We start from the raw sequence: 27494 nt of genomic DNA on the forward strand, positions 1-27494 counted from the left end.
GATTAGTCAATTCCTATGCCTTGATTGATTGGATGTTGATGAACAGAGCTCCTGCAGTTAGACTTTTATCTCTCTTCAACCTTTAGAAACTCCTTAATCATTATTTTTTGCATTTGGAAAGAAATGTACATGATTTAGCCTATGCTTGACTTGGTCTCGACCCCCTTTGGACCTGGAGCTGGTCTTGCTCAAGCAGACTGAATCCCCACCAGGGGTAGAAGCCTGGATGGTCTTTCAAACCTCTAGGCCACCCTGCCACCCATGACTGTATATCCTCCATATAGTTATGGGAGATACCAAGTATATCTCAGTGTAACCACTGTTCCCTTAATGAGAAAAATGAGGTCCAGCTCTCCTCAGCCCGTCCGACACTCCACAATTGGCTTGCAGAAATTAAGAATCTAGAAATGGAGAAACCGGGTTTTATAGAGACAAGTATGCCACAGGGGCAGGCGAGTCCTCCCTGCATGTGACAGGTCTCATTGTCCTTGCAGCTATAATTGAATAGGTCCTCAGTCCCTTATAGCGAGTCCTGAACCTCATTTCCCTTCAGTGGTCATATTCTTACGTACAATCTGCCCTGCTGCAACACTGGAGGCAACTGTGTTTTTCATATCTCTGTATACATCTGGCTTTTCCAAAGGTTTTTACACCAATATTTTCAATATGATACTTTTAGGATTATTATGGTATACACTTTCACATAGAGATAATTTAAGAGACGTCTTCCCTAGTTATTTCTATTTTTCAAACATTTACTAAAGGTGAAATTTTGAAGACTTGAACCCATAAGGGGCATGAGTGGACCTCTTATATTGTCCACTTCTATTCTTCTGGCCCAGATTTTTTTCTTTTCTTTTTTTTCTTTTATTGCTCATTCCCCTTTCATTAAATAGTGCATGTCATGCAAACTGATGTGATGCGCACATTATATAAGAGTAACCCTCTTACACTGATTGAAATATGAAATCACATCACATTTTTTTCACTCTGATCTGGGGATTATTTATTGGTCAGCATTAAGGTTTGAGCAGATACGATACTGATTAAAATCCCAGTAATGCAAAAACTATGCAATATGTCTTATATTGCAGAGCTGTGGAGTGTGCTTAGGACACCGCCTTTCATTTTCTCTGTGAACTTATTTAAACACTGTAAATCTTTGGTGTCCTTTAGATATAAGGTTTTGTCAGTCAAGTCTTGAAGTGGAATGGATACAGATGATGCTTGCTGTCAACATTTTTGCTGTGAGGATCTGCATGTGGGGATCTGCAAACATTAAATGAGATTCATGTGGGAAGTGTTGAATATGATGGATTTGTTTTTTCCAAGGCTTCCAGTCAATAGTCAGTTAGAAAATTAATTTGTGTGGTGGATTTATGCTTTGTTTTCCCTTTTCAGATGTGCTGCACTCTGTAGATTAGATCTATTTGCACCAGCTTCCTGTATTTCCTGTGTGCCTGGCCGGTGTGCTGAGGATACATGAGCACGAGCGTGCGCGTGTGAGTGTGTGTGTATTACAGTAATATTGTATATTGAGCATGATTCATGGCTCTCTGTACACAGCCCTCATCTCTCAGTAGGTTGTGTGTGTGTGTGTGTGTGTGTGTGTGTCTTTGTACGTATATATGTGCGTGCCCGGGAAAAGGGGGTGGGGTGGGGAGCATTGTTAAGGTTCCTCATTGGCTGAAATATTTTCACTGGCAACTAGAAAACGTGATCCAGCCTGCAGAGGCACTGCAGTGTATACTGCAGAGAGAGAGAGCAGGAGAGAGAGAGAAAGAGAGGGAGAGAGAGTGTGCAAGAGAGATAAAGAGAGAGAGAGAGAGAGAGAGAGGGAGGGAAGGAGGGAAGGAGGAGGGGGGCAAAAAAAGCCACATGCATAAGGAGGGAGCCAGAAGCACACAGAGAGAGAGTGAGAGAGAGAGAGAGAGAGAGAGAGAGAGAGAGAGAGAGAGAGAGAGCGAGAGAGAGAGAGTGTGTGTGCATGTTTGCATGAACACGCTGCGCATGTGTGACTGTGTGTGCGCGCACAGAGGCGCATTGACTGGAGCAGACGGAGGAGGAGAAAGACCAGGGGTAATGAACGGCAGCTGAGACAGAGCAGCGATAACAACAGAGGAGAAGGAATAAGAAGGAAAAGGAGGTGCAGGTTTAGCTGAAGACGTGAGGCTTGGAGACCAAAAGAAGGACACAGACAGGAAGAGAGAGAGAGAGAGAGAGAGAGAGTGAGAGTGGACATACACGCAGAGAGAAAAGGCGCACAAGAGGCTCACAGTATAAGCTGAATAATTTGGCTCGCTGAGGAAGAGGGCGAGAGAAAGAGGGATGGAGAAAGAGATACCAGAGGGAGCTGCTCAGCCACAGAACGGAGGAGAGGGAGCGAGGGTGGGAGAGTGAAGGACAAAGGTAGCAGAGAGGAGAGGAGGAGAGAAGAAGAGAAGGATGCGGTGCTCGATCAGAGAGGCTCAAGACGTGACGCATCCACCTTGTAACGGCTTCCTCCATCTTACATCTCCACCATCTTTTCCTCCCTCCACCCCTGCCTTCTGTCCTTCATCCTCCCTGAAATCGCACGGACTGGAGTGAGCATCTTCCCTCCCTCCTTTCCTCGTGAAAGCATCCAACACAGAGACTATAGAGTGGCTTGGTTATCTTCGCAGGAGAGCATCAACAACATTGCCAACAGCTTATATCTCAGCAGGAGCCAGGCACAGGAACGAGAACAGGAGCGAGGAGGTGAAGAAGGACTGGAACAAGACAAGTGCGTAGGCGCCCAGGTGAGCATGAGAAAGGGCTTTGCATCAGTCCCATACCTGTGTGTGTTGTGTGTGCAGATACCGAGGCTGTACTGTATGTACTGTATGCACTGTGTACTGAGTGCTGTTTGTGTATCTGACACATCTTCAGGTGTGGTTTCTCTATCTGGTTTTCATGCTAATTGACTTTTGTTCGTGTTTTAGAGAATACCTTTGCCTTTGTGCTTTGTTACATGTTAGGCTGGGATTTACATGGTTGTTGCATCATGGCCAACCATTTTGCACACACACACACACACACACACACACACACACACACGCACACACACACACACACACACACAAACACACACATGGATGCAAACACACACACACCTGCATACCTATCTGCATTGACCACAAACAAGGGTTAGAAACTGTAAATAGACTCTAATGGAGTGTGAGCTTGAGGGTAGAGGGTATCTTGAGGGTATCATATCTCCAGAGGTTATGACATATGACAGACCTCTCCGCAGACAGAGAGGCAGACGGACAGAAAGGGAAGGAGGAGGGAGGGGGTTGATAGGGACAGAGCAGGAACGGCCTGTTCTGTAGCTGTCAGCAGCACTAAGGCATCTCCATATTGACCATACATTGGCGCTGCAGTCAAAGCGCTGGCTACACCATGCTGCGATTGCATAACTGCTGCTCCTGACGCACCCCTCCCACATGCGAAGCAGCATGCTAAAACCGCTCCATCTCACACAGCCACAGCCAAATATTCAGCCACCTCACCTTTATCTCCTTCTTGCGTCACTGGATCTCCATTCACACCACAGCGACAATGCCTTCTGCCTTGCTCCTGTGCTGAGACAGCCTCCTTAAAAAAAAAAAATCAATCGCCTCAATCAATCAAGCCGCTGTTGTTATTGACTAGCTGGACATTTAGCTCAACATTTCCCTCATAAATCTACCATGAGGTCTGTGTCAGGAGCAGCGATTATTGTTATTGCTGTTATTTTGTGGAGCTCTGTGCCCTGCCATGTTGCTGCTCGAGCCACACAGACGAGAACAAAGAGCACTTGGCTGTCATGAATTGCGAGGCAAAATGGCCGATATCTGCTATGAATGACAGCAGGCTGAATTATTAAAAACAACGCCTCCTCACATACTCACTAAGCACTCACTCTGCCCATGCAAAAACACAACCATCAGACTTCCATCACACTGTGGCCTATAAAATAATGGCATGCAATCACAGCTCAGATGGATTTACTGTAAATATTACAAGCAGACATCACAGGCAACTATCTTAACATCAGGACATGAATCCTGCGAAGAATTAGCAAAATGTATTTACATTTTTGTCATTTTTGTCAAGTATTATGCAGTATGGCAATATAATTTCATCAGTGGTAGCACAGACTTGATAATCTTACAACCAATCTAAATAATAAACAAAAAAACATACAACATGAAAAAAACAGGCAAAACATTGAGTTGTATCTGTCATCTGCATTTATACTACATTCTGTATACTTTCAATTTGTCAAAATATGACACTGATATGAATGATACAGTTTGATTTAAGACAATTTTATCAATGTACAGTGCCAGTGTGTGATTGAATTTATCCTTACAATCCTTGCAAGCTCACTGATCTCCAGAGAGGAACCGAAGCCAGCAAACATACAGTAAATCTGGGGATTTGTCCCCAGCCAGCTCTAAGGTCATAACATTTTATGTAATCAAAATACATCATAACCCAGACGGGCCCAAGTGGAGATATGGTGATGCTTTTTACCAGCCCAGACATGAATGTGGATACCAATCACAGCATAGCCTGCATACTTGAGTATGGTATACTTGCAGTGTGGTATAGGGGCACCGGCCCCAGACACTCTGTCCTTTCAGGTATGGTCAACAAATTGATCATCTTCTGTGGAGGAGGAGGTGCTGCAATATAGACAGACAGACAGACAGACAGACAGATAGATAGATAGATAGATAGATAGATAGATAGATAGATAGATAGGCAGACAGACAGACAGACAGACAGACAGACAGACAGACAGACAGACAGACAGACTGATTGATTGATTGATTGATTGATTGATCAATGGATCTATAGATATCCATAAAGATTGCTGTGCAGATAAACAGACAGGTGAAGAGACAGACAGGGAGACAGACAGACAGGCAAACAGACAGACAGAGAGACAGATTGATTGATTGATCAATGGATCTATAGATATCCATAAAGATTGCTGTGCAGATAAACAGACAGGTGAAGAGATAGACAGGGAGACAGACAGACAGACAGACAGACAGACAGACAGGGAGACAGACAGACAGACAGGGAGACAGACTGATGTGCATGGTGTCTCTGACTCATTCAGAACATGATGCCCTTCTCCTGCTCTCCGCTCTGCACAGGTGGAATGTATCCAGTGTGAACAGGAGGACCTGGGCAGTGTGTGTGTGTGTGTGTGTGTGTGTATGTGTGTGCCCCAGACATGCATGCATGTGTGTGAGAGAGAAAGAGGGAGGAAGAGAGTGGGAGTCTGAGTAGATAGGAATGTTCTAGGCGTTATGTGTGTTTCTCTCTCTCTGTTTCTCTCTCTCTCTCTCTCTCTCTCTCTGTGTGTGTGTGTGTGTGTGTGTAGGTGTATATGTTTGTTTAATTGGTCATGAATATGTCTATCATGTGTGAAGGTATACATAGAAAGCAGGCGTACTCTAGATTTTCTTCTCATTGGCTCATACCTGTGTGTTTACTGTGAGTGTGTGTCTACTGGAATGTAAAGTGTGGTATGTGATGGGGAGTCGTCTCAGGGTGAGAATATTCTGGGAGGTGTGTGTGCATGTGTGTGTCTTGTTGGTGTGTGTGTTTGTGTGTGTTTGTGTATGTTGATGGAAGGAGTGAAGGAGGAATTTGGCTGCCAAAATCTGCTGCTGAGATGGACTCTTAGATGTCTATGGCAACTCTCTCTCCTTTTTCTGCTCTTGTTTGTGATGACGAGGTCAAATGCCTCTCATGATTTCATTAGTGTAATTCCTGGGCAGGGAGAGGATCCAGAGCTATGTAGAGGTTGGAGCTTTGAAACACACACACACACACACACACACAAACACACACACACACACACACACACATTGTTGGGACTATGGGAGTGCTGCAGCAGTTTATGCTGTGTTAATACGGTGCCTAGGTCAGAGATGAGCCTCTTACATAACTAGAGAGGGCTCCGTCGATTAGGAAGAGGCTGCGCCAAAGCTGGCCCTTCGGCAGGCAGCCTCCAACTGTTATCAGCCCTTTTCATAGCAACTGTCACCAAATTAGAAGGTAATTTTAGATGATTCATTTCCCCCAGGCTCAAAGGCTCCTTGGGCAGCCTGGTTGCTTCTCCAGCTCCCATTGTCAGGCAGCTCTACTGTTACAGCCTGACATAGTTTATAGCTTGCCCAGGTATGTGTCTGTATGTGACATGGAATATCTGTGAGAAAATCTCTAAGCAATAACAAGCAGAGCCGCTCACTTGAACTTTGACTTGAAGGGACAGATGAGGAGAATCGATTTTCTCTTTGATTCAGAGCCTCAGTTGATATAAAGGTCACATTCTCGCTCTTGTATAGGTTTGAATGTGTGTATGTGTGTATGTGGGTGAATGCATATGTGCAAGAAGAAGAGATGGCGAGAGAGAGAGGTTATTTTGGGAGAAGCGTTGCGGCACTGCAGTGCTGGAGGGACGCATTTAGAGCAATTGTGAGTGACACCAGCCAGCAGCACTGTCTTTGACGGGGGAAGGAGCATGGAGTAGATAGAGAGAAGAACCGATGCACACCGTCATCAGGGAAGGATACAGGGGAGAACAGAATATCTACTTGCTTTGCTCAATATGCCCCATTGCATCATGTGCAAGGGTGCTTGTGATGTTGAAAGTGGGAGTAGTTGGGGGTGGGGGCTACAGCACTTCCGCCCGTTAGGTACATCTCTCTTATTCAGTGTGAATCTTCAACAGAGGTTGGGGGCAGGAAACCACTGAGAAGTGCATAGATAAACAAACCATAAATAGAAACCAGGACCAGCGCTGTGCTCCCTCTCTTCTCTATCCCTCTCTCTTCCTCGTCATGTAGGTCACCTCCTCTGCTCTCTTTTTTCTCTCCCTGCATCATCTCTGTTGACAACCACGCACAGTGGAACAAAGATGTGTCATCTTCCCTCTCTGGTGTTTTTTGTGCTCTGTTGTGTTGGTCTTGCTAAAAATGGACGTCCATACACTGTTTTGAACCCACATGCAGTATGACACAAACCCTCCATGCAAACATCCACTCAAATTGTAACCTATTCCCACGCACGTCAGTCTGTGGCTAAACAGCCGCCATCTCTATGCATCAGAGGAATGAGTGTTGACAGGACGCTTGCGGGATGAGAAGAATAGGAACAGAAACTCAACAGCGTCATAATCACCTGCTCTAACCAGTCAGTGTTCAACTGCCAGGTCAGGCTTTGATGTACAGCTCATTTCAGTCACAGTTACAGTTTATCTGAATATGTGCTAAGGTGGAAAGTCTCAAAATAAATAGTGAATTTTTATATTTCGATTTACATTATAGGCAAATCGAAATATACAACCCTAACCCTAAACCTAACCCATAGGCATTTAGCTGACTGTTATGCAGAGTGACAATAGAATAAACTTAAATTCCTATATTGCCAACATTATAAGCAACTAATAGTAAGAAATGCAAGGGTCAAAACCACAGTGCCCAGGCAATGGATGTGACAAATATTCCTGGTACCATTTTATGTGACCCTTTTATTTATGATAGAGAAGTGAAAGTAAAATGGAGGAAAATTATGAAAACATCACATAGCCTGTGGAGACTGTGCAACAACTATTACTTAAGTTGTCTACATTAGTCCACCAATTCAAGACTCAGGTTAGCAAACGTGTAGTTTGCTAACCTGAGTTAGCAAACTAACTCCAACTTCAAATTTTTGAAGTTGGGAGCCCAGTGGTGAGTGGTTAGTTAAAAAAAAAAAAGTATTCTCTGTACTGTGCCATAGAGCAAGTGGCAACAAGATAATTTTCTCACTCACAAAGAAACGCCTCCCAAAGCCAAGATTTCTGTCCACTTTTCCAAAAGTCAAAAGGAAATAGACAAAACATGAGACATAAACAAACCTATCTTCATGTACAGCAAAATTTGAGATGAGGCCCGATACTTTCCAGTTTTTAATTAGCCGATAATATCTGAAATATTCTAAAATCACGGGAAACATAACATTTCTTAGATGTATGTAGACAAACCATTCATGTTTTCTAATGATAGAAATTAAATGATTTCCTAGCCAAACTACTGTCTTGCAGCCAACATTCTTTCATGGATTTCACATGATGAAAATTGTGTATACAAAGGCCAACATAGATCAGTAGAAGTATTTTTCCTTAAACTAATAGAATGCCTCAATATAACATATACACACACACACACACACACACACACACACACACACATATATATATATATATTCACAATGTATATCACTCCTCTTCATCTTTGTTTCTATTTCTATTTGTTTCATCTTATCGTCGCTGTTGGGCAAAAACCTTGTATCTCCAATTTTGCAGATTTTCATGTTTTCATTTCAATTGAAGGATTACATGCTCCTCTAATGGTTGAGAAAATTCTCTGACATCTTGGGCTTATGAAACCCTTCAAAACCCACCGGATGAAGTCAAAATGCATTGTCATAAAGCTAAAAACAAGGCTGTTTTTCATAGTTCCTGGAAACTTGACATTTTGGAGATACACGGTTTTCACCCGAAAGCAATGTTATGTTAAAAGCTGTGCTATCAGATGTGCTGTCTGAGCAGAGATGCATGTATTTTATGCTCAGATAGCAGGATGTTCAGTCAGCCCCTATTTTCTCTATTCCCAGGTAGCTGGACCAAAGGCATCTTGAGGACAGCAACTGTGAGTCTGAATCACTGAAGAAGAGAGACAAGCACAGAGGCATCCTTCAGACTGTTATCAGCTCTTTGGCTCAAGAGGGAGGACTCTGTGTCTGAAAGTCAAGCGCCCCTTCACTCCCACCATCGAGGAATTCAGGAGACTTGGAGCAAGGGAGTCATTCCAGCTTTCCCTTACCTCTGGAACATTATAGAACACCTCCCAAAAAAGACCTCCTTCTTATCAGCAAGCCACCAAGAGGGTCACAGGTCACCTGACCATATTGGACCAAGAGCAGAGAGAGGAGGCTGGAGGTTGTTCTTTCTTTCTCACACACTCAAGGCCAGGCTTAACACACCATTCGCCTAAAACAGGAAGGAAGTGCTGGTTTCAGCAAGAAACAAACCCAAAGCCTAGTTTGAGAAGGCAAGAGTTTCCCTTGGCAGGCCACAGGATACAGTGTAAGACAATACCTCTTGAACTTCTCTGAACTGCCTGTACTCAATCCCTCTACTTTGTGAATGCAGAAATCCACCAAACTCTACTGTACTGTATGTGTATATGTGAACATCTATGTACATTTGAGATTATTTATTGGTGTTATCACTGAGTGAGAACATATCTTTGTGTGCTAATAATCAGTCAATGTGTATGAATATACATTTCTACAATTAGTCTGAGTAGAACATTAGAGACAGCACAGAAACGTCAGCGTATGTCAGTAAAAACAACAAAAAACTACCTTTAAGTAGTCAACACTGGTTAACTACCACTGATTAACTACTGTAACCATGAAGCTGGACTGTTAAATCATCTGTGCTTATCAGCTGACAGTGTTGGAATAAGAGATACTGAGAGATACAGACAGTGGTGCTGTGGCTGTGCTCCTCTACCTGTCTGCCCCTCACAAAGACTCAGGCTGACAGAAGCACCCAGCAGGGAAGATCTCTGAGGGAAACATGGACAGAGCCATCCGTCCTCACGTCCCCTCCAATGGCTGACTTCAAGTGCTTCAGAACACCGCAGAGCGCAACCTTATCCCCGCGCCCAGACCTAGGCAGGGGCGCCCAGCGCTGATTCCAGCCACAGCCCCTCTCTCTCAGACACAGACCTCCAAACGAGCGAATGTCCTGCCTCAGGCGTCAGACCGTCACCATCCCCATGGACACCGTCAAGATCATCCAGTCGGAGAAGTTCCCCAGAGAGTGCCCTGTGCCCGTCACCCAGCCGCGCTATGCCCCGCCCCCCAGAGTTGCATGGGATGGCGGAGGTGAGGGCGAAATCATCGTCAACCAGGCCTGCAGCGACCTGACCCTGGAGATGACGGGCACCGCCCTCGCCCCTCCCCGGCCCATGGTGACGCCCCCCGCCCCTGTGACTCGCAGGGAGCAGAGCTTCCTGGCCCAGCGCAAAACCAGTGCCAACGAAATCTGCTACCACCAGTTCCACTACAAGATGGAGGACGTCATCGTCAACCAGTATGTGCTGCGATCCTCTTCCACATCCTCCTCCACCTCCTCCTCCTCCTCTTCGGGACCCGTCATGCCCTGCGAGCCCTTGGACTGCCCAACCTGCGGTCACACCTACAACTTTGCAGGCAAGCGTCCACGCATCCTCTCCTGCCTGCACTCGGTGTGTGAGGAGTGCCTGCAAATCCTCTATGAGTCTTGTCCCAAATACAAGTTCATCTCCTGCCCCACATGCCGGCGTGAGACAGTGCTGTTCACTGACTATGGCCTGGCTGCTCTGGCCATCAACACCAGCATCCTGAGCCGTTTGCCCTCTGACCCCAACGGGCCTGTGCAGTGGGGCGGGGACGCCGACCGCAGCTGCTACCAGACTGTGCGCCAATACTGCCAGTCAGCCTGCACCTGCCAGATCGCCAACCCCCTGTCCTCCTGTGGCATCATGTAGGCAAGGGTGACACTGGCATGACTCGACGCTGCCCCACTCTTTTCTTCTACCCGCTACCCTTTCTGCCAATCCCTCTATCTCTCACATACATAAATCCCTCCACAGATGTATCTCTATATATTTAATAGCACAGATGGATGCTGTGTGGGACTAATGGATCCTGATGGACACTTGCAGATAAAACAGGGAGAAATATAGTAAATAAATGTATTTTATGTATGGACTGAAATCCTATTCACCCTCTCTTGTTTGGACGTGTTTGTCATTGACATCTCTTTACATGGGAATGCCAGGGGAGGTCTATCCCTTCAACCTAGGTGAATAAAGATTAAACAAATGATAAAACTACCTCTGTTTGGCCTGGACTGGTATTGGATTGTCTGTCAATAGACAGAAAGGATTACGTTACAGTATGTTGACTTCCATCATCTGATAAAGGCAAATCTGCCTCTTCTGGGATAGGCACAATTTCAGATTTTTGCAGGGGAGCCTAAATAAGACCACTATGCACAGCAATTAGAAAGACAATCTATGGTGAGCAGTCATATCTGATCTTCCTACCTACATGCACAGCAATATGTGATGGATATGAAGCATGTTTCTGTTATCTTGCAGCAGAGGTACAGTAAGACAAAATTATTTTTTGATAATTAATAAGAAAGAAATAATCCAGAAAGAGGTAGTGATATTATGTGCATTATAGACTGTTATTAGATTTTAATAGTTATAATATACAGTGCATATTCTGTACCATTTTGCAGCTAACCAAGAAGAAAAGGACAAAAATGCAAGTTTGAAGTTCTGCATATGAAGCTTTGTTCCGCCATAGGAATCATGGATTATGAATTACATGACAGAGAAAAAACGACGACACAGTATATGACATAATTATATATATTTATATATGCATTTATCATTCTCAGTCACAGTTTTATGGGAAATAGTGCTATATACGAGTATAAATAATGAAGGTAAACATGCAATGAACAATAAATAAACATGATGGTGAGTTACATCACATGGATGAAATAAAAAGGCAGTGTCAAAGCAAAACTGACAGCGCTCTGCTCATCACTTTTAAAGGAATGCTTTCTGTTCATCGGAACTGCAACCAAAAGTCAAACAATCATGACAGAAACAGCGTGGTCCATTCATGCAGGCAGAGTTTTCCTTCGCCTCCTGAACAGCTGGCTCAACCGACGTCTGCTGCTGTTTTTCTGGCGCATCTGTTGGCTGTATAGACACGGGTAAACAAGGAGTCATTAAATGGAGATGGAGTGGGTCATTTTACAACACTGGAACCAGTATGTAAGCTGAGAGGCGATTTTTGATGGGACAGAGACGGAGTGTTCGAGAGGAACAGATGCACAGACTGAAAATTAACTCCCACCAATGCCTCTACACCTACTGTGCATTAGCTTTGGACCACTGCATCAGTATGGCCAGCTGCCATGTTGGAGCAGCATGGACATTTCCTGAGAGCATCATGCATCGTATGAGATTCTTCCATAGAGGTAACTGTTATAAATACAGTATCTCACCCGCTTATCTCTGAATCTGGCTTAAGGGTCGACTCCTCTCTTCTCAAAGATGCAACCTTTAACTTCCAGGTCTTGGTTTTATTCACCTCTTCCTTCTTCAATTCCTGAGGAGACACATTGAAAGATCTGTAGATCAAAATGCTGGCAAATCATTAGATACAAAATGTAATTGTATAGTTGCCATTTTTATTGCTTTTATTTTATTTATTACTGCTATGAGATTGTCTAAGTAAAAGATATGTGTTGTATGTTAATGTATTTTACCTGTGTTTCATAGTCTTCTGTTGCTTGTTCAAGCAGGTCATTTTTACTCCGATGCTGCCCTCTAGAGTCTGGCTTCAACTTTCCTGCAACAAACACACACACAACCCTCAATGCTATGGATATCATTTTTTTAAAGATTGGCAAATGTTTCCATATAAACATACATTAAATATACAAACATACATTTCCACAAAAGGTCAACTGAAAATGGAAAAAAGTATATGGTAGAAGATGACTCACTTAAATGTCCTGCCAGGATTCTTGTATCTGATGCTGACCTCTGACGGAAATCACGGTAAGCATGATGATTCAGACACTGTGTTCCACTGGAAATATGCTCTACACCTGCAATTTCAAGTCTTTGACAAGAAGAGACGTCCTCCGCAACAGCTTTGCAGTCACACAGAAGGGTTTCTGGAGCCTAAAAGAGAGTCAAATGGTGAGAAAGAGCATTTTGTGATGATATAATTCATATGACCCCCTATAGGCTGCAGGACCACATGTTGTCATCAGACAGAATGTATTGAAATTGGTACCAGCCTGTCAAGCCCACATCATGTTCATCAGCCTGCAAATTGTAGCAATTGTGGCAGATGATTTCTCATTTGCCTTTACTGAATAACTAGCAAGCTAAAAAAAATCCATACCATACTTTACCTGGTTTGCCTGCTTGGCCTGATGTTCCCGGAGGGCATCCATCTCCGTCTGTAACCCACGGTTACGCATCTGCAGCCTGGCGATTTCTTCCAACATTCGGCACACCTGTTCCAAGTAGCTAAGCCCAGGACTCAGTACCTCCCTCTCCTCTTCACCACGGTCCTGCACAGATCATTGAGTATAGAGAATGTTACCTTGCAAGATACAGAGCAGAACAACATGTGTACAGATTTAGCCAACATAGAAGTCCAGTTTTTCATGCTTGCGGTGCCTCCCTGTCACTCCATTCTCTAGGAAAAGTGTTTGAGAAATCGTGCAGAACTGCTGCAGTAGACATGGGGTAGGTGAAATTAAAATAGGCGAAAAATCTAAGCTCTGATGGATTATTCCCCTGAACATCAACCACCCTCTCCTCTATTGCACACAATAATAGAATAGAATAGAATAGAATAGAATAGAATAGAATAGAATAGAATGTCACCTGTTTTAGGGCAGTGGACCATATAATTTAATAACAGGTAAGCATTGTGTGTATAGTCACTTGGAGAGAGAAGTTAATTTAGAAGCCATAGAGAATAATTATAATAATTATAATAACTTCAGACAGCTTCATCAAAGCAGCTCTGGTGCCTATCGAGAGCAAAGACATGCACACACCCAGGGACTAAAAAAACATTTAGATCTTAATGAAACAGAAGTGATCCAAAGGATGGTTCTGCTCAATTACATCCAGTGATGTCAACACCTTCATGTGTGTACCTAATTCCCACAGCTTGTACAGCATTATCGCAAATGCAAAGAGAAGAAACAATTTATGCAATGGTGTTCTTTTATAGGGTTAGGGACTTTTTTTTCCCACCATCTGTGGGAAGACATGTCTGTCACACTCTTATCAGCAATACAACGGACTTCTCATCACCCACCCACACACACACACACACACACACACACACACACACACACACACACACACACACATGCTCCATCTGCCGAGCACCCTGATTGCTCCATTCCTCTCATGCCTGTGGGCTAATGCTCACCTGGACAGACTGGTTTATGATCCCCAACACCAAAGAGGGACTCACGACAACTCACTGGCATGAAAGGGATCCCGTATGCGTAATTACATGCCTGTCTTCCTTTAAATTTGAAAGCAAGTTTGTGTGTGTGTGTGTGTGTGTGTGTGTGTGTTGCAACCCATTAACTGTGGCAAAGGTAGATGCTTTGTTACACCTCTGTGACTTTCTTCCAGGCCTCCATCGTAAAACATAACTGTTTACGGGACGGAGCTGTGCGTGATCGTACATGTCACTGTGAAAGTTGTGTAATATTTTTTGGGGGTTTTTCCACAAACAGCACTGATATAGAAACCTGACAGTATAGTTTACATGTCTCCTGCTTTTCCAAAATGCTCGATTCCTATAGAGGTTTAAACACAATCTGTTCAGATCATTGCAGCATACAGCTATTTCAAAATTGTCCTATACAACAGTAACTTACCTCTGTCTTTGTCTGAGCTGGCAGGTTATCATGATACAGGGACAGTGGTCGTCTGCGTGGTTCTGACATTTGCCTGCTTGGCACTGAGGAGCTGACTGTCTTCCTCATTCCAAAACTCTCTGGCCTTTGACCTTTTACCAGGGTCGATGCGCGCTGTTTGGCTAGAGAAGAGTGAGTCCGCCGCCTGAGCACCACATCGTCTGTATGGGACTCGGGGTCGTTCCTTAGACTCTGACATCTAGGCTCGGTCCTCTGGAGTGCTCGCTCAACTTTTAGGTGCAATCCCATAGAGCCCTCCTGAGGCGTCTGAGCCGTCCTGGGACAGAGGTACAGGGAGGAAGAGGGGGCTGAAGATGGCGCAGAGAGGACAGAAGACTGCAATGTCGAGGCAGGGGTGAGCCTGTCCTCCTCTCTTTCTGTTGTGACTGTGTCTATTTCTGTATTCCCCACTGACACAGAGCAGCGCGGAGAGGGAAGAGACGTGTCGAAACTGGCCATCTCCACTCCAGAGTCCACAGACTCTGAGCGCAGATTCGGTCCCATGTCAGGAGGAGCTGTAAGAGAATTTCCACAGTCACCGCCGAGCCACTTGTCCTGCTCCGGGTCTGAGCATGGGACTCCTTCAGTTACCCAAGTCTCCAAAAGGTTCCCAAAGCTCCTGTATAGATTCATCGTCAAAGGTCCCCGCTTCTCCTCACACCTCTGCTGCTGCTGAATGGCAATGACAACCGCACAGAGAACCAAGTCACTCCTTTAGACAACCCACACAATGATTAACTGAGGTTAGCTGGTGATGTAGAATGCAAAACATCCCCACTGTTCTGCCTCTATGTTCGTTCACCACACCTCCCCATCACCTGTCCTGTCACAGACGGCATGGAGCTGCTTGTTGATACTTGCTCTTTCCTGTTGCTGTAATTCCGGGGAGAAAATGACTCACCTGGAACACCATTTGAAAAGTTTGAGTCCCCCTCCACACCTCAACGTTATAAAATCCAGCCATAACAGGTACAAGTCATGACATGGCCATACAGATAGATTCCACTTTGTGCAGTAAATCTGAGGACTGCTGATAAAACAACAACAACATTCAGACAGAAACAAGGAAATCACTTCTATGACCCATATTTCTTAGCATGACCCATTTATTCAGAATGAGTACAAATATGAGACAGGTAACATAGATGCTGGACTTATTGTATGGATATAAGTAAGGATAGTGATATCTGTGTGAGTATAGTGGAATTGCAAGTAGAGACTGAAACACTAAACTTTATTTCGTCACTGTAAGACCAAGAGATATCTGAGGTTCCTGGACTTTGTGGAATGTGTAGAATGGACATTCCTGTCTGCTGATAAGGATCTACATTCCCCAGGTGAATAGTGAAGGCATGGCTCACCAGGTCAGCAAAGCAACACAGATTCATTCATGGCACAAAAGAAGAGTAGCTGTCACTTTGCCTCCTAGTTATTTTGAGCTAGTACATAGTCTGCCCGTTGCAAAAGCAGTTATTGTCATTGCCCTATTGGGTGTCATTTAACTATTCCTCCATGCATGGTAGAGGTTTGAATCTCCTGTTTCCAGTTGTTTTATTTTATTTGCTATTTTAATAAGTTAAATTATCTTCAGTTGCGAAACTGTGCAAACAGAGCTAGACATAGATTGATTGATTTATTTGCCTTTTGTTTATGTTTGTATGTTAAGTCAATTAGGCTACTAAGCTACCGCTGGATGTCGCTAGGTGTCGTCATTGACATTTCTTAAGATTCTCTCACTATGTAGGCTACATTGATTCATTTATTTCTATATATAAGACCCAATTAATAAGACAATAAATTCCAAAGTTGATCTGAGTATTGTTGCGCAGCGTCATGGCTTAATTTTTCTATTTCACAGTTTAGCTAGATACTATCTTTTAAACAGTTTGCTACTATACAAAAAGATGTTGCAGGTGAATCGTTTGATTTTGAATCTACATATCAAGCAATATATCTCCGACTGTCGCTCATCCCAGGTGTTATGGCTATAGTAAAGTCTCTTTACAGGGCTTCAAAGGGCTGCGGAAGAGCCTCTGCTTCCTCTTGGGACCTCTACGAAAAGAACTAGCCTATAAAAACCGTAGCTACAATACGTTTTAGAAAGAAACTATACAAATAAAACATCAAAACAATAAGTCCCTATGGTAATATTATAGGGATATTACAGCAACACCGCGGGAGATAAAAAGAAATACCATAAAGTGCGATGGAGTCACTTGGAGGAGTACCGCAGCCACACTTAAAATCCCTGTGGGAATATTATTGGAATATTATGGTGAGACAATAGGAAGAAAGAAATACCATAAAGTATGATACAGCTATAAACTCACTACCACAAACACACTTTAAGTCCCTATAGGAATATTATAGGAATATTGTAGTATTTTTCGTATGGGAGAACGTTTCGGTGTTTAGGCTGCATAAGTTATAGAACTGTGACCCAATAATGGAGCTTCGATATGTCAGATGTGTTTGTGCTTGATTCCCTCTAGCAACCAGTAAACAGTGCAGCAGGGCGAGCTGGTTCAGCCTTTTGCGTGGGTCAGTATGGAGGAATTCCCCCCTAAATTTAGCAAAGTTCTGGTGACACCTGATCCACATTACATACCAGGGTAAGTCTGCCTCCTGAAACTCTAAGAAATAATAACAGTCTATTTATATTTAAAAGAAAAAAAAGGGTATTTAAAGCGCAGTGTTCAACGACCCAAATGTCAGTGGCCTCAGCTCGTTATTAATGCTGAAACATTAAAATATATGTAAATTAGCAAAATATATGTAAATTAAGCTGATTTAGAGAATCCTCCTTATCTTAGGAGGCGTCTGTGAATCTGAAGCTCTTGAAATGATAGCCTACAATTTCTTGACATATTTCTGATCAGAGTGCCACTATTGAGACACACAGAAAAATAATGGCTCTTAACTGGTTCTGTAAAAGGCTGTGTGGTTCCACGAAGAACCATCACCTACTGAAGAAACACTTCATTCAATGGATAGGTCGTCACGTTCCTCATATGGTTCTTTGGGATATTAAAAGCTTCATAATTCTTAGTTATTGGAAATTGGGTGATGGCATACGTTTGGAAAATAACCATTAACTGTTGACTAGCCGATACATATTGAGCCTATACAAGGCTATACAGTTGAACAAAAACACACTGCAGGTGTCTAAAAGGAGTGCAGACATGGTTCTTTAAAGAACCTTGGTCTGAAAGGTGCTTTGTGGAACCAGAAATGGTTGTGGCATCACTCCCAAGAACCATTTTCAGTTCCACTTGGCCCCTTTATTTTTTTGTGTAGATGCTGGACTCTGTCATTATCACCACTAACTCTCTGCTGTCAGATACGCAGGATACTGCCCACAGCTGAAGTACCACCTGGGTAAGACCTACGGCCAGCTCACCGCCCAGCTGCTCACCAGTCCGGAGGTGATACACGCCAAGCGCATGGTGCTCCACACGGGTCGGTTCCCCTCCACAGAGTCTGACACCGGGCCACGGGACGTGATCTGGAGGAGCAGCCATGGCAAGCAGAGGAGCTTGGAGAGGATGATACCAGGATACACAGGTATCACGCACACATATGTCTCACAAGTGTCTCGCTGCACAATCATTGACTACACCTTTACAATGCATTTTAATGTTCATTGCTTGTTGCTTTTACAGGCTTTATTCCCAAAAGGCAGAACTATTTTGCACGTACCTACACTGAAACGTGTCATGAAGCACTCTGTGAGTTTGACCGAGACCAGAGTATGAGGGTTCATCTGCAATCAACAGACCTGCCAGTTGTCAGCAACTACACTAACACACAGTTTAAAGTAACCTCTCTCTCCCTCTCTCTTTCCCTCTCTCACACACACACACTCACACACGCTCTGTCTCTATCAGTGTCTTTCTCAATCTCTATCACACACACACACGCGCACACACACACGGCCACAAATACACACGTGTTGACTTGACACCCCTGAACAGGGTCACCCATGTTTAATAATCCATGTTGGAGATCCAGTGTCAGTTCATTGTAATGCACTCCACTTTACGTAAAAAGCAGCAGTCATGGAGAGTTTTCCAATAAAACCACCCACAGATTGATCAATTATATCTCTGAAAGTCACACTCATTATCCTTTCTTGTTGGGAGACTGAGTGGAAATCTCAACAACATGTGTATACCATCTTAGATGCGTAATCAATTTTCTTAGAAGACAATTTTTAATTTACCTCCAGAGACAAAGTTGCCTATGTCATTTTTACTGTATAGGTTTTAAATATGCTTTTGTAACTTTAAACCATGTTTGCATAACCTGTGCTTTTTGTATAACATCTATATTTTTATGTTCCTTTATAACCTTTCTGCTGTTCAGATTTGTGAACAGGTTTGCTGGAAGATCCTTGCTTGTATCCTTGCTTGTGTTGTATTAAAATCTCATGTGTACGTCGCTTTGGATAAAAGCGTCTGCCAAATGGGAAATTGTAAATTGTAAATTGTAAGAATGGTCAGTAGGTTGTATTCTCTGCATCAAGCATTATGTGTTTGTGGGTCTCTATCCACTTAAGGCCCAGAAACTGAACACCCCTCTGACAGCCATCTCCAAAAAACTGACCTCCTACAAGTCCTTGGACTCCTGGAAGCCCTTGGAATCACCATACTTCATGGACGATGAAAGCCCACACAAGTACTTTATCTCAGGTACAATACAGAGGACTTGGATAGTTGTTTTCTGTTGGGTGCAGACAGTAGGCTTTAAAAGCTTTTTTTCTTACATGAGCATGCCAAAGTATTAGTAAGATGTTCTAGTAGCTCACCAGTTGATGTCTTTGTCCAGGTTTCACAGGGTATGTGCCGAAATCTCGTTACCTAATTGGCACAAGTTACCCGGTCACTACCAATAAGGCTCTGATCCAGTTTGGGAAGCAGGTGCAGAGTGACGCCACTCCCCGAGGTGTCCCGGGGGAGACGGGCAGCACTCTGCCTCCCATCCCCACTATCTACCCCTCAAACCGGGGCCTGATGCCGTCATACACAGGACACGTCCCAGGTCCGTCTCGATCTAAGCAGCACATCACACAATCTAGTGCCTCTTGATCAGATTACTTATAATAGTCACTGAACTGACTTAATATTTCACACAGAAACTCAACAATCACTCTATCACAGGAAAACTTAAAGTTGAAGCATGTCTAACTCTGTACCATCCTACAGGATATAAATTTAGGTACGGACATACCTTTGGCCAACTTACCCACAATGCACTAGAGATGAGCGACATCAAGAGGAAGCTTGGGGGAAAATCATAGAGGAAAAAGGCCAGCAGACCATCGTACAGATCAATTAAAGGTCCATGTAATTACTGGCATGAAGTTATGAAATGAGTCATATTTATGAAGTTATCAGAAAGTCCTTGCATCCCTATGGAAATCATTTGTGCTGGGCTCCAAATGAATTCATCGAATGACTGTTTGACGAAAGCATATCACATGGACTACATGTATTGCAGATCCCTCTGTAACAATAATAGTTGCATGCTTTTGTGGGCTGATTTATATTAAATGATGTGGTACACCAGTAAACACTTGTACTTGCTGTAGATTCTACAATATTGAAACAAGACAATTCAATATGTTAAGTCTTTATTCACAGAGGTTGATTGTCACTGGGCATTGGAGGAAGCATTCAAAGGTTGAAGGGAAAATGAAGCTGGGTGTAATAATTTCACAGACTTCACATTATTGCAGTACATTAAAAACCCCTATTAAACAAAGGCAAAGAATTATTTTTCTTTCCCCTTTCCTTTTGTAGCTTACTACCAGTCTATCAAAATATACCTGACACACATCTATATACCTGAAACAACCACATGATGGCTTATATTTGTGCAATTGAACATACTTCACCGGGAGACATACTGTACACATCTGTCCACACATCTAAAATTCAACTGCCAGAAAATTTCCAAAACCTAACTATACAGGCATAAAAACATGGAACTTAAGAGGTGAATTCCAGCACTTACTCGAGTAAATATTGTAGCACCTACTATTTTTTAACTCATGCACATAAAACCATGCTGGGAATTAGCTCAAAAACAAGTTACTAGAACGGAATACATCAACCACAATCCACTACAAGAGGCTGGTGCATGGCATATTTGGCACTAGTAAGAGCGTATTGCTTGCTTTTTTCTTATATCAACTAGACGAAAGGTACAGCAGTGGAAGAGACTGACAGATATATGTAAGATATGGATAGTTTTGCACCACAAGAATGGTAGGTCACAGTCTAAGGCAGGTCAATTTTCACTGACATTGTTTGATTGAAATGTGCCTATAGGAGAAATGCAGAGGAGAGAAATAAGCACTTCCACTTGGTTATTCCAGAGAGTGTAAATGCATATAGGGACACAGTGAAAGCTTTCACTCATGCTCAGCTGTTAATATGAAAACCTCCTACATGTATTTTACTGTATGTGCTTTCTGACCAGTAAGCCAATGTGATTGAGCACTGTGCTTTGCAGTAATATAAACTAATTGTCATGCAATTAAGATTTTTTATTTTTTTTGGGCAGAGTAAATAGTCTCTACTCGGTCTTCCACCCTTAGGTTACTGTGATCCTAGTCTTTGTCGGTGTGAGCTTCACCTAGCTTCACTGACCACACGGATTGGGCCAACAGTCCAAGCTGTGATCTGTCCAAATGCAGCCACTGTGATGGTCGCCTACACCTGTAAGGGAAAGAGAGTTACAGTAAACACTGACACTAAATGAAAGCTAGACCTGCGGTTAAGGAGACACACAGTTTAAAGAACTGTAAAAATCAAAGAATGAAATCTACTGTACTGTGCTTACCTTTTGGGTTGTGTCCTACTGTGGCTCTGAGATACCCTCTGTGTCCTGGTGGAAGCATATACAGCTGCTCCAAACAGTTTGGCCCAGCGCAGCCCACCCTGAGGAGGACTCTCATCCTGGACATGAAGCTGTGATGATGCCCTTGGGTTCCCTGTCTCTCTCTCTCCCCTCCTCTCTTCCTGCCTCCTGTCCATACCTCTTTGAGACCAAGCGTCTGCATAATTCCGGCTACAGTCCTCCCCTTCAACGACACCATCCACAAGGGTGGGTTGTTTCGGCCGCCACCCTTGAACAGGGGCTGACCATGGACTCCTGTTGGCCGACTCAGCATGCTTCTCTGTGCATTCCTGCTGGTGGCAACTTGACTTCTGAGAAGACACTGGGTGCAGATGCAGATCCGTCTGGTGTGAAACCCTAGTTTGCTTGCTGTTGTGACTAGCATCCACCTTTCTGTCGGCTTGCAGTAGCGGCCAGCTGGTCATTAAGAGGGCAGAGCAAGGTGGAAGTGGAGGGATTCCCTGCTCCTCAGAACACAGCTGTCTGTTATGTAACAGTCGGGGCTCCAGCAGCAGGTTGAGGTCAAAGGGCAACACAGAGAGCGGCTGCAGCAGAAGTAGCAGCTCCTGGAACAGTGGCTGACACCGTCCCTGGGACATGGACAAGAAACCCCAAGAATGGTAGTATGCTGTCACCACATCTATGGAGAAGGTAAGAGGATAAATACTTTAGATCCAAAATAAACTATGTTTTGTTGACATTAATGGATGATATTTAACAATTATTTCGAAAAAAAAAGTACATCAAATTGACTATCCAATCACCTTTTTGGCTCTGAAGGTGACTTAACCAGAATTCCAAAGCTCTCAAACTGAAAGAGAGTAAAAGGATTAGTTGTTCAACTGGTGTTGCTTCTACTTGCAGTAATTGCATTAGTATTAGTAGTCAGAAAAGGTCATTTATATTGGTTGGTACTCACTTGAGCAGGCCCATGATGAAGGCTCTCAGTCTCATGCAGTGGCTGGTGAGCTGGGGACATTGCCTGATTTTGGAGACCAGGCTGTGAAGGACTCTGGTAGATGGACCTATAGTGGAGTTGGACAAAGACAAAGAGTTCACCAACAAGCCTACAATGTCCCACAGTACAATGCTAGGTGAACTGATTCAGAAGTACATTCATAACAGTTCCTCTTAATCATGATCACTAAATTATACTGTATTATTTACATTTACCTGTCTTAGTAGAGACTTCCACCACGTTCCAGGAGTGGTTGCGGCGCTGTCCGATGATGAGATCCAGTTTGTGATCCCTAAGACCGTCCTCTAAAATGTTCTGGATTGTTGGACAAAAGTGTTCCAGGACCAGACCGGCGATCGTGGGACTGCGAGAGCTGTTACCCAGACGCATCTGTGGGAATAGGAAGAATAAAATATTGTATCTGTATTAATTACATGCTTTTTTCCCCAGCTAAAGTGAGTAATTTGACTCCAGTCCCAGGATGCAAGTAAGGGACTTCATTTTGGCACTTTTCCATTTTGACAGAAAGATCTTTCAAGGTGTCTTTTCAGCTGACTGTCCTACTTAGCCATGGGATTCAATACCTTTTCTTCAGGGTCTCTGCTACTGCCAAAATGAGCCATGATCAAATCCACTGCCATGCTCACAGACCTCAGCAAACCTAGAGACAATGGACAGGCAAACAGTTTAGACAGATGTGTGAGCTAATGAGTGATTTAATACTCAACTTGTAATCAATGCTTCATATACTCTTTGGGATGAAAGAAAACACTGTTGCTATATTTATATAGATTATTAATACTTCACCACACAGATTGGATCAATACATAGAAACATATGGGAATGCTTTCACAGTTCATTTTCATATTGTAGGATGCAAAGGTGAATGAGAACTGAAGATGAAAGAGTGCTCCATTGCAGCAGTGTTCCTCACTGACTTCTCTTCCCTGCCTTTCTTTCCCCATCTCATACCAGCTTCCCTCTGCAAATGTCATGGTAAATTCTTTATGCGTATTGAAGCCGCCTGCAGTGCTGCACCCCAGTGTTCACTGCTGCTGCAAATGTCTCCACTGCTGATTATCCATCCCAATAGGTGGACTTTTATATTGTTAATTTTCAACCATATGGCCCGTGCCGTAGCACTAAAATAACATGATTAGGTGTATTATAAATCATAAGCGCTGTATCTACTGCAACATTCTCTCTCTTCCTCTCTCTCGGTCTCATTGGAGCTTGCAGGCACACTCACATAGGCTACAGAGCAGAAGGCTCAGCCAATCCTGTGCAGGGAGAGTTAAAAATAGGTCATGTTTGAGAGAAAGCCCCTTCAGGGTATTGAAGGCGCTGCTACAGTACAGTGAGTTCTTACTGCTGCTCTTTAAAACAGCTCATCACTGGATAGAGAATCTAACAGTGGAGGAATGCAGTCATTTATAATTGTTTTGTTCTCCATTTTGATTCAGATTTCAATATTTGGCATATATTTGCGTGCCATGTTTTATACAAAATCAATACAGCCTATGAGAACCTTAATATATATATTTATACATTCATCCCTCCACTCATCAGCTGACCCTCACCTCTTCTCTGAAGATGGCTGATAGACATGGACTCGTAGGAGGCATCGGGTGAGAGGCAGAACTCCATGGGTGGCCTGTCACTCAGGATCAGAGATTCACTCTGTTGACTCTGGCTCTGCTTCCCACTGAGCCCTGCAGAGTCCTGTGTCTGCTGTGGATGCAGCCCAGAGCCGGCCAAAGACAGCAGAGAAGTCAAAGAGGAGAGAGGGCCAACTGAAGAGAGGGCAGCTGTAAGACTACTGTGGAAGAAGCCAGACTCAGCTGCAGGTGCAGCTGGATATTGTGGTAACCTCTTCTGAGGTTGTGGGGGTGTGGGAGGAGAGACGGATACCTGTAGGGTTGGATGATGGGTGTGACTGGTTGGGGGTAAAGTGGGTGGTGTATGAGACAATATTGAATGGTAGGTATTATGGGTCTCGGACTGGATTGAACTTAGATTTTTGGGTTCAGTGCTGGCATGGCTCTGCTGGGGAGTTAGGTTGATGAGGTCCTGGCAGGTGACAACTCTCACGAGGCTGGACTGATTTTGGGCTGGAGTAAATGTAGTCAGGTTGGGGTTGATGCTGATTGGATTAAAAAAAGTGTTGGTCTGAGATTTGTCAGAGTATGGGCTTGTTTTATCTTGTGCCGGAACCAATTTGAGCTTTGGGCTGGTGTGAGTTGGACCTAGGGTGGTTTGGGATCTGCATGGACTGATGTGTCCTTGGCCTGTGCTGGTGTGGCTCCACATGCGTCTGCGGCTGAAGCACTCTGGGCTGGGCGTGCAGGTGGAGCAGGTATCAGAGCTGGAAGGAGCCTCTAGGAGGATGGGTCCATGGCTGCCCAGTGGGGAGGGCTGAAGGTTGGTAAGGCATTGGCTGCCTTTGCCCTTAAACTTGGCGCCTAGTTGGGAGCTACTGGACTTGCTGCTCCTGTGACTTATGTACTGCTCCAGAAGACAGCCCAAGTGCTGGGACTGGGGTTTGCCTGGGGGCAGCAGAACAAAGGGCTGGATGGGCAGTGAGGTGGGCCTCTGCGCCTTGCTGTAGCGCACCACTGGAGTTGCCAATGAACATGCTCCTGAGATGGAGGCAGAGGATGAGGGAGAAGAGGAGGAAGAGATGTTAGATTCAGCTTACGAAATTTCCATCTTCTTACATAACTTATCTTATTCTTTTCCTGTTCTTTCATTTTTTCTGGTATTGTGTCTTCTCTTTTGCCATTTTACTTTTGCAACTATTAAAGCTAGCTAAAAAAAATAAACAAAATGAATAACTCTATTTGTCTCTAACCCATTGCCTTACCCATCTCCTCGGCATCAGTGTCACAGTGCTCCTGGTCCAAAATCACAGATGGCTGGATGGACACAGCGCTTGTACCTTGGCATTTACTGCTTTGTGTGCTACACTGGCTCAGAGAAACTGAATCCTGGATGGGACACAGGGAACTGGAAGTGCGGGAGTGGTATTGAATGTTTTCTGTATGTGCTTTCTCAGTGGAGGAGCAGGCAGCCTGGAAATCACGGCTCCAACACCGAGGGCAGTCAAACCCAGTGCTGCACTGTGCTGGGGAAGACCTCCTCCTTTCCTTTTGCTGATCCTCTTTTTCCTGCTGGGGATAAAGGAAAGATAGGACTACTTCAGTTTACACACCCAAATCACACACAAAAAATACACATGCAGTTTTACAAGGGATATTCTAAGCTTGTAAGAGTTGCCATATTAATACTGCATATGAATTTTAACAGTTTTTATTATTTTGATGTACCATGCCTTTGTTGGTGTATTTTATTTATTGTTTTTCTTTTTTCTGCTTGTTCGTTCTAAATGTTTATCTTATTTTAATTTTTTGCTTCCATAAGGAGAATCTTATTACTTTTTTATGCATTTTACCGATACGAGTGAAAATGTATTGAATTAGCATACCCATCATCTAAGAATTCAGTATTAAAATAAAGGAGGACATTGTTCTACTGTTTTATACTAACATTACCTTCTTGTCCTCTTTTTGCTGCACTTCTTTCCTATTACTGAAAAAGAGGTGCTCAGAGGGAGGAAGGGGCTGCTTCTGCTCTGACCCTCGGGGCAGCTGGTGAGGCTGGACCAGGCTGGGCTGGGAGTCTGGGAGGGAAGGTCACAGGTCACAAGCTTGTAGTACTTCTGGTTGGTCCCTATGACCAGCGTGGCCTGGCTCTGGAGACAGGCCGTCAGGTCTGATACCTCCAGAGAGGACAGACCCTGGGACAGCGGCTCCAGGGAGTAAAGATTGCAATTGGAGTCGAGGCCCTGAGGAGACCAGCGGGGAGCGGAGGGCGTCACCTCGACCTCGTCTTGTGGGGGAGAGGAAACTGTCGGGTCCTCATGTTGGAGGTCCCTCGTGGGAGTCTGGGGAACAGGCTGGAGGTGGAGGAACACAGATCCCTCTGCTGACTGAGAAGGTTGAACTGTGGGGCTGCTGAGGTCATGAGGCGTGGCAGGGTTGTTGCTCCTGTTATAGATCGTGCAGAAGTTAACCAGGACGCCATCAGAACTGTTACAGGACGAGTCACTGACAAACTCCACCTGACCATTGGAGGACACCTCTGGGGAACATTTGGGCTGGCTGTGGGTGAAGCAGGACATGTTATCCTTCTGTCTGGCGGAGTCCTGCTCTCCACAGTCCATCAACATGATGCTAGATCTGCTGATGTTAAAGCATTGGCATTCCATCTGCAGTGAGTCCAGCTGGTTGGGCTGGTTGGAGAGCCATTCTCTGTCACTCTCGGTATCCAATATGGCCCCCTCCTTGCCCCACACACTGTCCATGTCCCCATGGGGCATTTTAGAATTTTTGACACCATTACTTAGTGGCCAGTTGGAATTCCCATGCAACACAAAGGAGGAGTCCTCATGATACCTGTGTAGATTATCTCCATCACCATCTTCATCATCCTCATCCTCATCTAGTTCTGTGCTGGGAAGGAATGAGTTGTGTGACCGTAGACTACCTCTAGTTCCAGAGCCCTCCTCCTTCATATGGGAACTGGTCTGCGGAGGCGCCTCCTCTGGCGAGGAGGTGGAGTCATACCTCCCGCTGCTGTCACTGGCCCCCTCCTCCTCCGCTCGGTCCTCTTTGAGACTACTGTAGCTGCTGGAGATATGTCTTCGGCCGCTGGTGAAGGCAGGCTCTCTGTGGAGCGAGTCTTGCTCTGGGAGGGAGACAGCTCGGGTCAGTCCCACAGAGCACAGGCGACCAGGCCTCTTGGCAGAACTGCACAGGGCCTGGACAGGAAGCTGCCAAGGAGGAAGCTGGACCACGGGGAAGTGGCATGCTATCAGGGTGTCCCCCGACAGACTGGAGGCCCTGATCATTTTCTAGCACGAGGTTGGATGATGGCAACTGTCTCCATGTTACTCGAAAAAGAAATCCTGAAAGGCAAGGAAAAGACAATTTTAAGTGCATTATAGTAGTAAAGAGAATAGCA

At 44.3% G+C, this 27494-nt stretch overlaps 4 protein-coding genes across 6 annotated transcripts; 2 read left to right on the forward strand and 2 right to left on the reverse strand.

Annotated features, from left to right (window-relative positions):
- Positions 1 to 1938: 1938 nt before the first annotated feature.
- Positions 1939 to 10954, forward strand: rnf208 (ring finger protein 208). 3 transcript variants are annotated; one of them, XM_071530474.1, is made up of 2 exons: positions 1939 to 2780; positions 8686 to 10954. In XM_071530474.1, exon 2 carries the CDS (start codon positions 9822 to 9824, stop codon positions 10608 to 10610), a length of 789 nt encoding a protein of 262 aa, XP_071386575.1. In that variant the 5' UTR covers positions 1939 to 2780; positions 8686 to 9821; the 3' UTR covers positions 10611 to 10954. The 3 variants fall into 3 exon arrangements, with proteins under 3 accessions (XP_071386575.1, XP_071386583.1, XP_071386591.1); XM_071530482.1 differs by having other exon boundaries at positions 8690 to 10954; XM_071530490.1 differs by having other exon boundaries at positions 1939 to 2764.
- Positions 10955 to 11506: 552 nt separating this feature from the next.
- On the reverse strand, positions 11507 to 15361 carry LOC139653574 (uncharacterized). The gene is made up of 6 exons (XM_071530464.1): positions 14573 to 15361; positions 13073 to 13234; positions 12656 to 12836; positions 12416 to 12498; positions 12152 to 12255; positions 11507 to 11843 (listed from the first exon to the last, which is right to left on the reverse strand). Exons 1-6 carry the CDS (start codon positions 15242 to 15244, stop codon positions 11762 to 11764), a joined length of 1284 nt encoding a protein of 427 aa, XP_071386565.1. The 5' UTR covers positions 15245 to 15361; the 3' UTR covers positions 11507 to 11761.
- Positions 15362 to 17158: 1797 nt separating this feature from the next.
- On the forward strand, positions 17159 to 20125 carry cimip2b (ciliary microtubule inner protein 2B). Its single transcript, XM_071530439.1, has 6 exons — positions 17159 to 17223; positions 17952 to 18175; positions 18274 to 18428; positions 19176 to 19302; positions 19439 to 19651; positions 19816 to 20125. Exons 1-6 carry the CDS (start codon positions 17159 to 17161, stop codon positions 19908 to 19910), a joined length of 879 nt encoding a protein of 292 aa, XP_071386540.1. The 3' UTR covers positions 19911 to 20125.
- Positions 20126 to 21224: 1099 nt separating this feature from the next.
- On the reverse strand, positions 21225 to 27381 carry LOC139653484 (AP-4 complex accessory subunit RUSC2). The gene is given in 11 exon segments (XM_071530332.1): positions 21225 to 21333; positions 21458 to 22154; positions 22279 to 22325; positions 22434 to 22539; positions 22688 to 22862; positions 23057 to 23133; positions 24053 to 25111; positions 25336 to 25459; positions 26024 to 26091; positions 26094 to 26355; positions 26446 to 27381. Coding segments are annotated over 11 exon segments (3660 nt in total).
- Between the last annotated feature and the right edge of the window lie 113 nt (positions 27382 to 27494).

Source organism: Centroberyx affinis, unplaced genomic scaffold (genome assembly GCF_046629955.1).
Source record: "Centroberyx affinis isolate AG114_WGS23_722 - 3 ecotype Tasmania unplaced genomic scaffold, CSIRO-AGI_Caff_v1 ptg000131l_1, whole genome shotgun sequence".
NCBI classification, from domain to species: Eukaryota; Metazoa; Chordata; class Actinopteri; order Beryciformes; family Berycidae; genus Centroberyx; species Centroberyx affinis.

Bases quoted from the DNA above. Each gene is read 5' to 3' on its own strand.
- rnf208 (XM_071530474.1), top strand. From the start codon at position 9,822: ATGTCCTGCCTCAGGCGTCAGACCGTCACCATCCCCATGGACACCGTC.
- LOC139653574 (XM_071530464.1), bottom strand. From the start codon at position 15,244: ATGAATCTATACAGGAGCTTTGGGAACCTTTTGGAGACTTGGGTAACT. The intron at 13,235-14,572 runs GTAAGTTACTGT...TGATCTGTGCAG, and splicing joins CAGCTCAGACAAAGACAGAG to GACCGTGGTGAAGAGGAGAG. The intron at 12,256-12,415 runs GTAAAATACATT...GTGTCTCCTCAG, and splicing joins CAGAAGACTATGAAACACAG to GAATTGAAGAAGGAAGAGGT.
- cimip2b (XM_071530439.1), top strand. From the start codon at position 17,159: ATGGAGGAATTCCCCCCTAAATTTAGCAAAGTTCTGGTGACACCTGAT. The intron at 18,176-18,273 runs GTATCACGCACA...TTGCTTTTACAG, and splicing joins GATGATACCAGGATACACAG to GCTTTATTCCCAAAAGGCAG. The intron at 19,652-19,815 runs GTCCGTCTCGAT...ACCATCCTACAG, and splicing joins ATACACAGGACACGTCCCAG to GATATAAATTTAGGTACGGA.